Here is a 13,449-nt window from a genome sequence, read left to right on the forward strand (position 1 = left end):
GAGGCCACGATGTGCGCAGCAGCTTTACATTTGCGGCGGCGGCGATGCATGCATGCATGTCAATACTAACATGTTCATCATCCCGTCGCCAGCGCCCCCAGACGACACACAGACTCCGCAAAGCCCTGACCGCGGCAGAGTGCGTGTGCCCACCGCACACCCCCCAACACCATGCTGAAGGGCCCTCCAAAGGCCAAAGAGTTCGTAACCCAACCAAACACGCCTCAGTGCGCCGGCTTTGCCTCCGCCGCCTCCGCCTCGGCGGCCGCCGCCGCAGGCACCTCCGCCAGGCCGGCCAGCCCCGCTACCGCCGCCGCCGCCGCCGCCACGCCGCTGCCGCCGGCGCCCGCAAGCGGCGTGCCGCTCTCCGCCGACACCAGTCGGTCCAGCGCCTCAACCAACTGGTCGTTGTTGCTAACCGCCCAGCTCACGCCGCCGCCGCCAACCGCTGGCGGCGGCGCCGCAACCGCAGCGTGCTCCGCGGCGGCCGGCGCGAGCAGGTCGGCCGCCGCTGCAGGTGCCGGCGCCGCCGCGGGTTCGTCGTCAAAGTTGATCAGGTCTGGGCCCTGCACCGAGGACACAGGCTGTAGCGGCGGCGCCAGCGGAAGCGGCGCCGCCGCCGCCGCCGCCGGAGGCAGCGCCGCCGCCGGCCCCCCTGTGCGCTTGGCGACCAGGGAGCCGCCCTCCTCCGCCTCCTCATCATCGTCCGCCAGAGTGAAGTGCCCGCCGCCGCCGCCGGAGGCGCCGCCGTCGTGCAAGATGCCGCCGCCGCCGCCGCCGCCGCCGGGGCTGGCGCCCGCCGCCGGCTCGTAGGCTGCCCCCAGCAGCGGCATGCTGCTGGCGCCGCTGGCGGCGCCGCCGGCTGCTGCGCCTGAGCGGTAGGTCGCCCAGCTGGCCGCCAGTTTGTCGAAGGCGCCCGTCACCTTCTCCTTAATCACGGCCGCCTGAGGGTGGGTGGCGGGTGGGGTGCGGGGCAGGAGGTGGGACACGCGCCGGCGCAAGTGCCACGACAGCGGCTGTGCTGCGTCTCCGCAGCTGTAGCTGTCAGGAGCCCCCGCTCCCATCCTTGCCTCCTCACCGCACCCCCTCGAAACGCAGCGCTGTGCCAACTTCTTCTCTTTTGTGACCAGCCATGCCTAGAATTCCCCTGAAATGGTCGCCCGCCGACTTCCTCCATCCCATCCCATCGATTCTACACGAGTAGTACGGCATCGCAGCCCTGGCTGAGTTGTCTTGTCGGGCGTCCTCGCGTCTCAATTTCCTTATTGTTTGGTATGGTGAAAGCACCCCGCCCCCCCTGCCCTTCTCCCCCACTCACCGCCGCCGCCACCTTCTGACTGGCCACGTCCAGGGCGTCCGGCTCACTGACCGCCGCGCCTGGAGCCGACCCACCGGCGGCGGAGCTGCCGCGGAACTGTGGCGGCAGTTAGCGAGGGCAGTTGGCGGGGGCGGTTGGCGAGGGCAGTTGGCGGGGGCGGTTGGCGAGGGCAGTTAGCGTGGGAAGGCGAGGGCAGGTGGCAGTAGCAGGAACAGCAGCAGGAGCAGGGTGAAGGGTGCAGTGAGCCTGGTTATCCTGGCTAGGGCAGGGGCCGTGGTCAACAAGTGGGTCGTCCTAAGCGCGCTCGGCCCGTCAGCCGCTGGGCGCCCCCCTTCCCAATCCTTTCTTGAGTTGAAGCAGACTACCCCCTCCCCCTCCCCTTCCCCTTCCCATCTCCCTCCCCCTCCTGCTCTCCCTCCCGCTTCCCCCTGCCCCCACCTGGTGCGCATGCGGCGGCAGCGCCTCGTGCGGCAGCGGCGGCGGCACGGCCTGGCGCGGCTGTCGCGGCTGCGGCGGCGGCGGCGGCGAGGGCGCGATGCTCTCCGCCGCCGCCAGCAGCTCGTCGTGGCGGGCCAGCACACGACTGAGCTCCTCATGCTGTGACAGCGCGGAGGCCAGGAGGGCCTGAGGGGGAGGGGTGTTGCAAACATGTTTGGAAAAGCGGTACAGGAGGGGGGTTGTAAACACCAGCCCCAACTATGGGGGGGGGGTTACAATCATGTCGAGACCGCAGTGTCCCCGTCCCTGCTTCCCCCTGCGCGCGCGGCTCTGGCGTGGCTTGCATTGCTGAGCGATTAGGTGAGTTCGCGGGGTCCCGGTTTCGCGCCGCAGCAGCTAAGCTAGCCACCTAGACGCACGCACTCAGCTTCTTTACCAACGAGCCTTACTTATCACCACTACTACTCCAGACTACTTGCTTTCAATAGGAACTTAGTTTTTAGCGTTAGCCGCCACGGAAACACGGGGGAACCAGCAGCCTGCCGCTGGCGAAACAACGGTATGGAATGCGTCGCGTGTGCCCGCTGTACCTCTGGACGTCGGCACTTCACTTCATATTTGATACACACCATCCCATGGATGGCTACCCCCCCCCCCACCTCCTCCCCGCCCCTCCCGTCCCTCCAACCCAACCCCCTCCAACCCCCTCCCCTCCCCTCCGCGCCCTCCCCTCCCCTCCCCTCCCCCCCCCGACTCCCTCCCTTTCCCTCCCTCCCCAGCTCCCCCTTCCCCCAGCTCCCCCTTCCCCCAGCTCCCTCCCCCCCGCCCCCAACCCCCCCTCCCCTCCCCTCCCCTCCCCTCCCCTCCCCTCCCCTCCCCTCCCCTCTCCCTCCCCCCCCCTCCCCCCCCGCCGCCCTCACCTCCTCCAGCTCCGGGCCGCCTCCCCCGATGACCCGCTCCAGGCGGCTGCGCAGGCGCACCACCTGGTCCGCCAGCTCCGCCACGTACGGCTCCCGCACCCCCAGCGGCTCCGTGTCGGGAATGCCCGCCAGCATCTCACTCAGCAGCAGGCAGCTGTTGCTGCACATCTGCCGGGGGGGGGGGAGGGGGGGGGCAGAGGGTGTACATGTGCCGTATTAGTGTAAAAGCACAGGGAGAGGGGGGGACATTCCCAGGGAGGCCACGGAGGAGCGGGGGAACATTCCCAGGTAGGGCACAGGGGAGCGCACACACTGGTGCACCGGTGCGACTGGTGCAGCAGCCACTGATGCCCCAAGGCCTCAAGGCAGCACACACCAACACACCCAACTGCCGGAGCCGGGGCTACACCGGGCCCACGTCCACGGACCACGCCACCGCCGCACCTCCATCAATTTGGTCGCCCGCTCCGCCGGCGTCTCCCGCGCCTCCTCCTCCTCCGCGGCCGCCGCGGCCGCCGCAGCCGACGCCTCCTCATCCTGCTGCTCCCCTCCCGCCGCCACCGCGCCAGCGCCCTCCGCCGCATGCGGCGCATGCGCCGCCCCTGGCGCCGCCGCGTGCGGTGCGTGCGCCGCCTGCGTCGCCGCTGCTGCCGTCGCCGCTGCCGCCGTGGCTGACTCCGCTGCGAAGATGAGGCCAGCTGCCGCCGCCGTCTCGGCCTGTTGCTGCTCCTGCTGTCGCTGCTGCTCCTGCGCCGCCGCCAGCCGCCGCCTCTCCTCGGCGTCCGCCTCAGCCGCCACACGCTCTGCAGGGGTGGGTACAGCAGGCAGTTTGCCCCAACCCCAACTAAACCCGCGAGCGAGGGGTGTAGGGGCAATGATGGGCTCAGGGGGGCGCTGGTGCTCTGCAGCTTGCCAGCCCTGCCACTGCGCGGAAGCGGCAGTGGCTTTGCAATACCGAACAGCCGCAGCCGCATGCCGCACGCCTCCCCCGCTAACCCCGCTACCCCCGGCTTCCCCTCCGCCATCTCGCTGCTCCCTCCCTCGCTCTGGGGGCGCACCTGCGTCCTGAGCCGCCTGCGCCTCCAGCTCCAGTTCGGCCAGTGCCGCCTGGGGGGTTACATTCATGATTGTTTACGAAAGGAAGGCGCAGCCAGGAACGGAGTATAGCAGGCGCGTTGTTACCGGGGGACGGTGCATGTGCGCATTGCTGCTGAAGCGAGACGCGTGGCGCGGTGCACAACAACAACACACATGCATACGACAGGGGTGGGAGTTCAGCACACACACACACACACACACACACACACACACACACACACACACACACACACACACACACACACACACACACACACACACACACACACACACACACACACACACACACACAGAGGACACACACGCCATCCATCTCCGCTGCCACCTGCGCACCTGGATGGCGGCCCGGTCTTGCTCGTCCACGCCAGCCAGCGGGTCCTCAGCGCCCGCACCCACACCCGCGTCCGGCCCGCCTGCAGCTGCCACCGCGGCAGCAGCAGCAGCAGCGGCGGCGGCGTCGGCGGCGGCGGCGGCGTCGGCTGCGGCGGGTCCCGTGTCCGCGGCTCCGCCGCCTACCGCCGCGGGCGGTGTGAGGTAGGGCGCCGAGTCGTCCACCGAGCGCGCCGGGAAGTTGACTCCCTGGTCCTGTGGGCGGAGGGGCAAGCAGTGCGGGGGGTGGGGGTCGGGGAGGCGGGACACGTTGCTCAAGTGCAAACCCGATACTTGACAGAGAACTCCCAACCCCCTGGCCGAAGTGAACTTGAGCCGCACACAGGGGGCATCCCACGCACACAGGGCACACAGCGCCCAGCACACACACCGTAAGTGACTCCGGTGTTTGGGTATGCACACACGCACGCACCAGCAGGGCCTCGTAAGCGGTCTGGAACTGCGCGGGCGCCAGGGCGCGGGCGAAGTCCTCCACCAGCGCCAACACCTGGTCGCGCACCTCGGCGTCCACCTGCAGGGAGGGGAGGGAGAGGGAGTGTGAATGGGAGTGCCAGTGCGTAATTACGTGTGTAAAGCACGGGTATCACCCGGGCTCGAGTCCACTGACCCCGAAAGCATCACGGCGCTGCCGCCCGCCTTTTCCCGCCGGCGACCCTCCCTTACATACCTGCTCCGCACGTCCCACCCATACATTACAACGCGCTTGACACTCTGTGCGCACGCGCATCTTGCAGCTCAACTGCCGTGCAGCCACACGCTAACACATCTTACAACACATCTTACACGCACCGGCGGCACCGCGGCACCAGAGGCGATGGTCAGCAGGTCGTGCCACAGCTCCGAGGCCGCCAGGTGCGCGTGGAAATCAGCGGCGCAGTTCTTCACGCAAGTCTCCAGAAGCTGAGGGTGTTTGCAGGATGTGTGCAGTGAGATAAACGTCAACGGGTCACGTGGAAGGCGGCAGTTCGCACGCGGCACAAGGTTGGTGTGTGGGAGGTTGGAGGACACAGGCGTAAGGGTTTAGTCCTGAGGCAGCTCGAGCCTGGAGCACTCGAAACGTCACCAACGGATAGACGACCGTCCTACAGAACTGAGCTAGGCAGCTTAATCCCATCGGCCATGTTACGCAAGCTCCGGACATGGAAACGATCGCCGAGAAACAACACCCATCTCTTACCGTGAGCGTGAGACTTTGGACCTTGCCGTTGGGCTTGGCCATGCTCTGCTTCAGAGCCCTCAAAACTCGACCGCTGCTAAGCCGGACGTCAGAGTTGATAAAGTCGACGCAGGAGAGGTTTGCATTCCAGTCGGGAGAGATGAGCGTCTCGCTCGTGGCCTTTTGGACAAGCTCAAATGCCTGCTTCTCCAGCGGATCTCCTGGCACTGTTGCTGTCTTAAACTCATCGAGCTTGGCAGAGAGCTTTTCCTTGAGGTTCGAGAACAGCGACATTTTGCCTCGGTTGAGGCCTCCAGTGAGGCCTGAAACTTAATTTCACTTAGGTCTCAACTGTTGCATGTATGGCAAAAGCCACGACGATATCGTGCAACATGCCATTGGCAGATGGCACGCCCAACGCCCCAACGCTCCCGGGCCCGGGGACGTGTGTTTTCATGTCTGAACAGGCGCGGCTGCTGATGTACAACAGCGTTTAGCACCCTGTCACACCCGCCAAACGTCCTCGTGGACGTCCACCCGATGGTCCTCCACCCCCCAAGACGCCACATGCTGGCCGCTGCTTCTGGCCAGGCCCGCAATATGTCTTACTGAGCCGTGCCACCGCTGGGCCCGGGGCCACGGCGGCTCAGCTGTGCGTAAGAAAGGCACTCGTGCCCGCTGGAGTGGCTATCGAGTACAAAACATGCCAGCATTACATAGCCATCCAAAGTTCCGAACGCATCTAACAGGCCCCCGTTTGAAACCGTCAACACCGCCGGGCATCCGCATTCCATGCCACAATAAGGTTTTTGACATCTGGTCATCTGTACTCAAGCCACCTTGTGGGAGCAAGATTTCCCCAGGCCAGTCATAAGTCATTCTCTGCTACTAGCCTACTACCATGTGCTACCTGTCGGCCCGTCCACGAAACTCCTGTGTGCCTGCCCACGAAACTTTCCTCCGCCCTCCGCCGCATGCGGACCCGCGCCAGCGCACCTCAAATCGTTCCCGTTGCTGCATACGGTAATGCAGATGCAATGTTATATGTACGATGTGGGTAATGTACGCTTGCAAATGTCACACACACATGTACATACGCCACCAAAGGACCGGCCAGGGGACCACCTCCCAGGACCACCTCCCTTGCACGACACACACACACACACACACACACACACACACACACACACACACACACACACACACACACACACACACACACACACACACACACACACACACACACACACACACACACACACACACACACACACACACACACACACACACACACACACACGCACGCACGCACGCACGCACGCACGCACGCACGCACGCACGCACGCATGCACGCACGCACACACACACACACACACACACACACACACACACACACACACAGCTGGGTCCGCGACCCTCTAGCATTCGCCCCACGCATCCAACACAGCATACCCCGTCCTTTCCCCGTAATACCAATCTTCCATCGTGCCTCCTGCCCACGCACTTGCCTCGACATGCTGCTGCAGCCGACATCTCAGCACCTTTATTTCATAGTCAAACCGAATCTCTTTGCGCGTGGTACGCGCACGCGCGCACCATTGGAGGCAAAACGGTGGTCTCAACCGAAGCACCAACTGGAAAAGACAACAATGCGACTGCGCAGCTTGGCGCGCCCACCCGATCTGCGGGCGACGGCAGTAAATACTGAGCCTGGGTGACTATCTCCATGTAGTATTCCTGTCTCTGCTTCATCATAGCCCCGGGACAGTAGCCAGGGCCGCCCATTCTATAATGGCCCTTCCAATCAGCCAGCCATTCCTCTAACTGACAGAACATATGCAAGCGCCCGCTCCTGCCAAAGTGGCGCAACGCCGCTTCAACCTCGGCGACCGAGGCCACGGGGCTGCAAGCACATGCGTTCGTGCACGTGTGTGTGCTTTCAACTCAGGCAAATTTATTAGTCCACGGAAGCAACGTGGAAGCCTGCCCCAGTCATGCATACGCTCCGAACCTACCGGCTATGTGCGCACGCGCAGGCATGCACGACCAGTCCAGCGGTCGCCTATCAAAATCGGATATGCCACCGACCAAGGTGCCACCATGCATGGCACAACCGCAAATTGCGCAGACCAAAGCCTCGCTGCCATACACACACACACACACACACACACACACACACACACACACACACACACGCACACGCACAAAGTGTGTCACACAACTCATGCATGCACGGACGGATGCGGCGTGTGCGCGCTGATCGCTCAAGCCCTCACCTTTGCTGTGAAGCATCACCGCCATGTAAGAATACCCCGTGCTCTCACGTCAGCTCCAGAGGCTGACGTGCCGCATGCATATTGCCAGCCACACCACGTGCCACGCGCACCGCCACCTCCAAACGCCGCCATGGCAACTTCAACCCTGCCGACCAAACGCGTGCGCCGTACAACACGCGAGTTCCCCCTGCTCGGGGGAGATGTCACCGTCAATCAAGAATTGAATGTGACAATGAAGAATTGAACTTCGGCCCACCCCTGCACACATGGCTCTCAGCGGCCCAGCTTTGCGGCCAGCGACCGCCATTGCGGTATGTGGGGTATAGAGAGCCACCACCAATCATGAATTGCTGGCCCTTTTGCAGCGGCCCGGCTTGCCACGCTCCCATGCCACACATGCACGTGTGGATTACTACGCACTTGCAAGGCCGCCATCCACACGTACGGAACAGCCTCATACGGTACCCCATTTATGTAATACTTGCCGAACACCCGTGACAGAAAAAGCAAAGATGGAAAGCTCCCGGGGCACAGCGCCTTGTGCGGCGCCGTTAGCCCCAGCCTTCATCCGAAACAAGAGAGAAAGACGGCGCGGCTAAGGCTGCCGAGAGCGGCCAAGGCCGTCCATGAAGCGCCCCAACCACGCACTCATCGCGCAGCAGCGGACCCGGACTGCTTTTAGTGGTGACCAGGGACAACCGCCAGAGACAACCGCCAGGGACATTTACGCAACCGCCAGGAACCGCCAGGATGCTGGCGCACAAGGCAAGATCAGGGGAGTCCCGGGTCGCGGTGCCGTCACAACACGCTCCGACACTGTATAAGTGTTATGTAGTTGTCAAAAGAAAGAAAGAAACGGGCCCTCGTAAAGTTCCGGATAATAAGCAGGTGTTTATTCTCTCACGCTCAACAGCGCACTTAGCTCGCCAACGCACGCCGGCCTGCGCCCGCCTTGGTAGTGCCCTTTGCAACACCTAGGTTCCCTGCTGCGGCCCGGTTGCCGCTGGGGCTGGGGCTGCTGTTGCTGCGCCCGGTGATTACGGGCGACGTCTTGTGACTTGGGCTCGGCTTAGGGCTTGGGCTTGGCTTGGGGCTCGGCTTGGGGCCCTGACTGGGCTTCGGCAAGGGCGAGGGACTGGGCCCGGCCTTGCTCTTCGAGTCAATCATGACCTGCATACATCCGGAAGCATACCCGCACGTGTGTGAAGTTGAGGATGCCGCGAATGTTCACGACTACGCCGACACACAGACGCACGACGATCATTACGCTTTCTTGCACGCACATGCGAAGTCACACAATCTACTCACGTGCAGCAGTCCCTCGTAGATGAGGCCGGGCGCCTCCGCCTCCGCCCCGAAGTCCAGCAGCGGCGTAGTGGGGCGCGGCGAGGAGGGCCGCGAGGTCTTCTTGCTGGCGGCGCCGTTGGCGCAATCCGGGTCCTTCATGTCAACCAGCCTGCACCGCGACACGGTAACAGGAGCCGGGACGGCGTCAGACCCAGATATTGGGCGCAAAGGCAGCACAGGGCAGCGCCGTAATACGGCCTGCTGCGCCGAGCATGCCCAGCTGCGCCTTGCTGCTGTGCCGCCGCCCTCACGCGGCGCGCACGCGTTACAACTCTACCGGTACCAACAACACCGACAGCACCAGCACCAGCAGCATCGCAATGCCCTGCGCGCTCACCCGTCGCAGTCGTTGTCGAGGCCGTCGCCGCAGTCGTCCTCCGTGTCGCTGTCACTGGTGCGCACACACACGCCGACCAGCGCGTAGCCTGCGGGCAAGGGGGCAAGGGGGGGCCGCGGAGGTGGGGGGGTTGTTGCGTGGGGACGAGGGAGGGTGGGTGGGGTCAGCGGAGCGCCAGTCACACGCCGGGCAGCAGCCAGTGGCCTAGCACCGACTGCACCAGCGGTGGAGATGCTCAAGCTCCTCCAACAAGCCGCCCCGGTCGCAAGCCGCCCACTGAGCAGCAATCGTGCCTCCCCACACACACGCACGCACGCACTCACCGTCCCACATGTCCTGCGCGGTGATGACCAGGCGGCAGCTCTCCTCCACATAGGCGCCGCCCACAGGCACGTCCGCCGCCGCGGGGGCCTTGGCGTTGGGCAGGCGCAGCGAGGCCATGCCGTAGGGCTTGTAGGTGGCGGAGAAGGAGGTGCCGTCCCAGCGGTGCACCAGCACGACGCCGGCGCCCGGCTCCTTCCAGGGCATGTCGTACACGCCCGAGGATGTTCTGAGGGGCGGGGCAGGCCGCGGGGCGCGGGGAGGGCAGGGCAGGGGAGGGGGGCAAGGGTGGGTGGGCGCATGTGGTTGGGAGAAGGTGGGAAGAGGTGAGCGGCAGTGCGCGGAGCGCATGTAACTGATCCGTATGACGTATGTGTGTCTGCCCGCCCTCTTACCACCACGCCCTCACCTGTACGACACCCACAGCTGCGCCGTACAGGCCGCGGGCAGGCCGCTCACGTCCGCGCCGCCGCTGGCGGGCGCCAGCGCCGCCGCCAGCGCCGCCGGCGCCAGCGCTATGCGCATGAAGTGGTCGGGCTCGGAGGCGGCGGCCGGCAGCCAGCGCAGCACCGTCTCACCGGGGCGCAGGTCGCCGCGGGTGAGCAGCACAAAGGCCGAGCCCCAGCCCATCTGCCATACCTGTTTACCGACAGGCCGCACACCACACGCACATCGCAAACGCGCAGACAGGGCATTGATGATCAGTCGGGTGAGCACGCCGAGTGAGCACACCGCCTGCGACCCTGGCCCCAACCCTACGCCCCCACCCCCAGGGCCACCCCCGACACATCTTCATCCCGCCGGCCCGCCCGCCCGCCCGCCGCGCGCACCTGCGGGGGGTTGTAGCAGCGCAGGCCAAAGCCCCGCGCCCCGCCCATGGCGCTGCCAATGTCGCCGTACTCCAGCTCGGGCGTGTTGGCGTGGTGCAGCCACTGCGCGTGGCCCAGCTCGTGGAACCACAGCCAGGGGTTTTCCCACGTGTCGCCTGCAGGGCGGCATGGGGTGGGTGGGCGCGGGGTGGCGGGGTGCGGTGGGGCGGGTGGGGCCGGGCAGGAATGGGTAGATACCGTATCCAGCCACTATGGGAGCTGGGTGCAATCCAGCCCGGGATCAGGACTGCGGTTAGCGATGCGGCTAGGCCGCTACTGGCACGGGGAACATGAGTCATGGCGTGGGCACGCACCGGCCAGCCAGGTGTAGGAGTACTTGTAGTTGGCGGGGCGGGTGGGCTCCGGGTTGATGGGGCCGGTGGTGGAGATGCCGGCCCAGTCGCAGCCCTCCTCCTGCAGGGCGGCCGGGTGAGTAGGCGGGGACAGGCAGGGGGTTTACATTTACGATTAACGAAGAAGTGAAGGGGGGAAGGCCAGACCCGGGAGGCCTGCTCCCGGCCTGCTGTGTATGTGCCCTGTGCCCCTCCTCCACCTGCATCGCCCGACCTGGCCAGCACTGCACCCGGATGGCGGCTGCGCCCCATCCGCGCGCCCCCTCCCTCTCTGCCCCATCTGCGCGCCCCTCCCTCGCTGCCCCCTCCGCGCACCCCTCCCTCTCTGCCCCCTCCGCGCCCCTCTCCCTCCCTCACTGCCCCCCTCCGCGTGCCTCTCCCTCCCTCGCTACCGCCTCCACGCCCACCTGGAACGTCTGGTGCAGCTTGGGCATGATGATGACACGGTGGTTGTACTGCGACAGGTCCAGCTTGAGCGTGTTGGTCGCGTACGTCTCGGCGGCGTAGAACCTGACGGGACAGGGCGGGGCGGGCGGGGCGGAAAGAATTTCCTCGTTTTCAACTCGTGGGCCACCAGCTTGGCGGCAGTGCAGGGGGCGCGGCAGCAGCGCGCCAGATCGCCATCGAAGCCCCGTGACACCAAATGGCGCCGCCCGTTCCCTCCTGTGCTGCGCCACCCAGCGCCACTACGCCGCAGCCCCCACCCAGCTCCCAGCCGTCAGGCCCCAGCCAGCCATCCCACCCACCATCCCAGCGGGTTGGCGCCGCGGCAGCTGGTGACGGTCCAGGGCTGTGAGCCCATGGTGGGGTTACCGATGCCGTTGCAGTCCAGGCGGATGGGGCCCACCTGCAGCAGCACACGCCGCAGGGGGCCCAGCGTCAGGCGCCGTGCAGGCAGTGCAACGGGCCGCGCGCCGCCCCTTCCACGGCAGCTTATCGGCCGCCAGCTCCAGACAGTACCGGTGACCCGCGCCGCCAAGGGCCCCCACCGAGGCCGCACAACACCTCCTTCCTTGCCCGCACTGCCCCTTGCACGCTCTCACACAACCCGTGCCCCCAACCTCATGATGGGCTCATGCGACTGCGGCTGTGACTGTGGCTGTGCCCAATGTACCCACCACGGTGGTTCCCTCCAGGTCTAGCCCTGTGCGGCCGTAGCTGCAGGTGTCGTAGTACTCCTTCAGGTTGGGCGAGCCGCCCCGCAGCAGGTCCCACACGTCCTGCGTGTCGCGTACGCGTACCGTTAAGGATTGTGTGTGAGCATACTGTGCGTGTGCATGTGTGTGTGTGTGTGTGTGTTTGTGTGTGTGTGTGTGTGTGTGTGTGTGTGTGGTGAATTTGGGTCACGATACTGACACGTGTGCGCACACATGACGCAGGATGCCCAACCCACTGGCCTGCGGCGGCCCCGTCTGGCCTCTGGGCGCGGCCCTATCTGTGCCACCCGCCCACACACACATCACCTGCCCCGCCCGCCTGCCGCACCTGCTGTGACGCCGCCGCGCCGCCGCCCTTGCCGCACATGTCCAAGATGAACACAATCAGCTTGAGGCCGGGCGCCACCCAGCGCAAGTCCGTGCTGAGGTCCAGCGGGCCATTCTGCAGCGAGCCCGGAATGCCGTTGCCGGCGGGCTGCTGCTTGCCGCCTAGCGTGATGCCGGCAGCGAGATCGCGGCGCCCAGCAACCTGCGGCCACGCGTTGGTGGGGGACCAAAGACGACCGTCGGTCAGTTGTTCGTTCGTCGGTGCGGCGGGGCCACCGGCTCGCTGCCGCAACGCGGCGCAAGGGCGTGCAAGGTTGATATCCATCACAGTATGAATTGCCTCATCTTGCGTACATGCACGGGTGACAAATCGATCGTGTTCTGCTCAACACTTTCCGATGTGATGAGCGATTGAGTCGGGTGTGCTGCGCATGCAGTACGTCTTGCATTTTACGCCCGATACCATCAAAAGACAACTAAGGGAAAAGGTGAGCGTATGCTGGCGGCAACATCGGTGGCCGGTTTTGGCCAGGCCCGCACACCGCTCGGAAAAGCAGCGTGTTAGAGTACGCAAGGCCAAGAAATAATACCATTGTAGCCTGAGAACCAGCCCGTCCCCTCAGCCGGCGCTTCTGGCGACCTTCACTTCCGCCTTCTGGGTGCATTTCTGGCGCTTGCTTCAATCTGGGCTTACCTTGGCCACGCGCGAGTCTGGAATGACCCTGTAGTCCTCGAGAAGCTTTCGCCGGTCCTCTAGCTGCCGCACAAGGCTCTCCGGCGCACCCACACGCATGCCAGCTTGGTTGTGGGCATCACCTCGCGATAATGCGACATATCCAGCCGTGCACATAAGGATCAGCAAAATAAATTGATTCATGATAAGGAGCTAAGAGGCAAGCTCTGCTTCAAGCCATCAGCGTGTTTATCATAAACAACGCCGCGAAGCAAGATAGTTCAATGTATCACAACGTTTACTTCTATATGCAAGAGTATAAGAAGTAGTCGCGCCGCATAGTGATGACAGACGGCATCACTACAACTGCGAATGGCTCCACGCTCCACGACGAGATGTGCCGGCTAGACGCCTTCATTTGGCCTGATACTCATACAGATGAACATACATAGCTCAGCTAACGAGCAGG

The 13,449-nt window shown here is 64.9% G+C and overlaps 2 protein-coding genes across 2 annotated transcripts; both read right to left on the reverse strand.

Moving 5' to 3' along the window:
* Positions 1-12: 12 nt before the first annotated feature.
* Positions 13-5,664, reverse strand: CHLRE_06g292000v5 (uncharacterized protein). Its single transcript, XM_043063436.1, has 10 exons — positions 5,342-5,664; positions 4,954-5,064; positions 4,577-4,675; positions 4,108-4,359; positions 3,735-3,783; positions 3,121-3,479; positions 2,677-2,844; positions 1,757-1,942; positions 1,319-1,414; positions 13-944 (listed from the first exon to the last, which is right to left on the reverse strand). Exons 1-10 carry the CDS (start codon positions 5,612-5,614, stop codon positions 225-227), a joined length of 2,313 nt encoding a protein of 770 aa, XP_042924142.1. The 5' UTR covers positions 5,615-5,664; the 3' UTR covers positions 13-224.
* Positions 5,665-6,020: 356 nt separating this feature from the next.
* Positions 6,021-13,399, reverse strand: CHLRE_06g292050v5 (uncharacterized protein). Its single transcript, XM_001695484.2, has 12 exons — positions 13,002-13,399; positions 12,309-12,509; positions 11,942-12,043; positions 11,570-11,670; positions 11,231-11,333; positions 10,785-10,884; positions 10,432-10,586; positions 10,011-10,240; positions 9,604-9,830; positions 9,281-9,368; positions 8,905-9,052; positions 6,021-8,766 (listed from the first exon to the last, which is right to left on the reverse strand). Exons 1-12 carry the CDS (start codon positions 13,098-13,100, stop codon positions 8,515-8,517), a joined length of 1,806 nt encoding a protein of 601 aa, XP_001695536.2. The 5' UTR covers positions 13,101-13,399; the 3' UTR covers positions 6,021-8,514.
* Between the last annotated feature and the right edge of the window lie 50 nt (positions 13,400-13,449).

The sequence above is a fragment of the Chlamydomonas reinhardtii genome, chromosome 6, assembly GCF_000002595.2.
Source record: "Chlamydomonas reinhardtii strain CC-503 cw92 mt+ chromosome 6, whole genome shotgun sequence".
NCBI lineage: Eukaryota > Viridiplantae > Chlorophyta > Chlorophyceae > Chlamydomonadales > Chlamydomonadaceae > Chlamydomonas > Chlamydomonas reinhardtii.

What these genes read in the sequence shown, in the direction of transcription:
- CHLRE_06g292050v5 (XM_001695484.2), bottom strand. Translation starts at nt 13,100, where the DNA reads ATGCGTGTGGGTGCGCCGGAGAGCCTTGTGCGGCAGCTAGAGGACCGG. An exon ending in GCGCGGCGGCGTCACAGCAG is followed by an intron (nt 12,044 to 12,308) that starts GTGCGGCAGGCG and finishes CGCGACACGCAG; the next exon opens with GACGTGTGGGACCTGCTGCG. An exon ending in GCTGCTACAACCCCCCGCAG is followed by an intron (nt 10,241 to 10,431) that starts GTGCGCGCGGCG and finishes GTCGGTAAACAG; the next exon opens with GTATGGCAGATGGGCTGGGG.
- CHLRE_06g292000v5 (XM_043063436.1), bottom strand. Translation starts at nt 5,614, where the DNA reads ATGTCGCTGTTCTCGAACCTCAAGGAAAAGCTCTCTGCCAAGCTCGAT. An exon ending in TCCAAAGTCTCACGCTCACG is followed by an intron (nt 5,065 to 5,341) that starts GTAAGAGATGGG and finishes AAACACCCTCAG; the next exon opens with CTTCTGGAGACTTGCGTGAA. An exon ending in GTCAGAAGGTGGCGGCGGCG is followed by an intron (nt 945 to 1,318) that starts GTGAGTGGGGGA and finishes ACCCACCCTCAG; the next exon opens with GCGGCCGTGATTAAGGAGAA.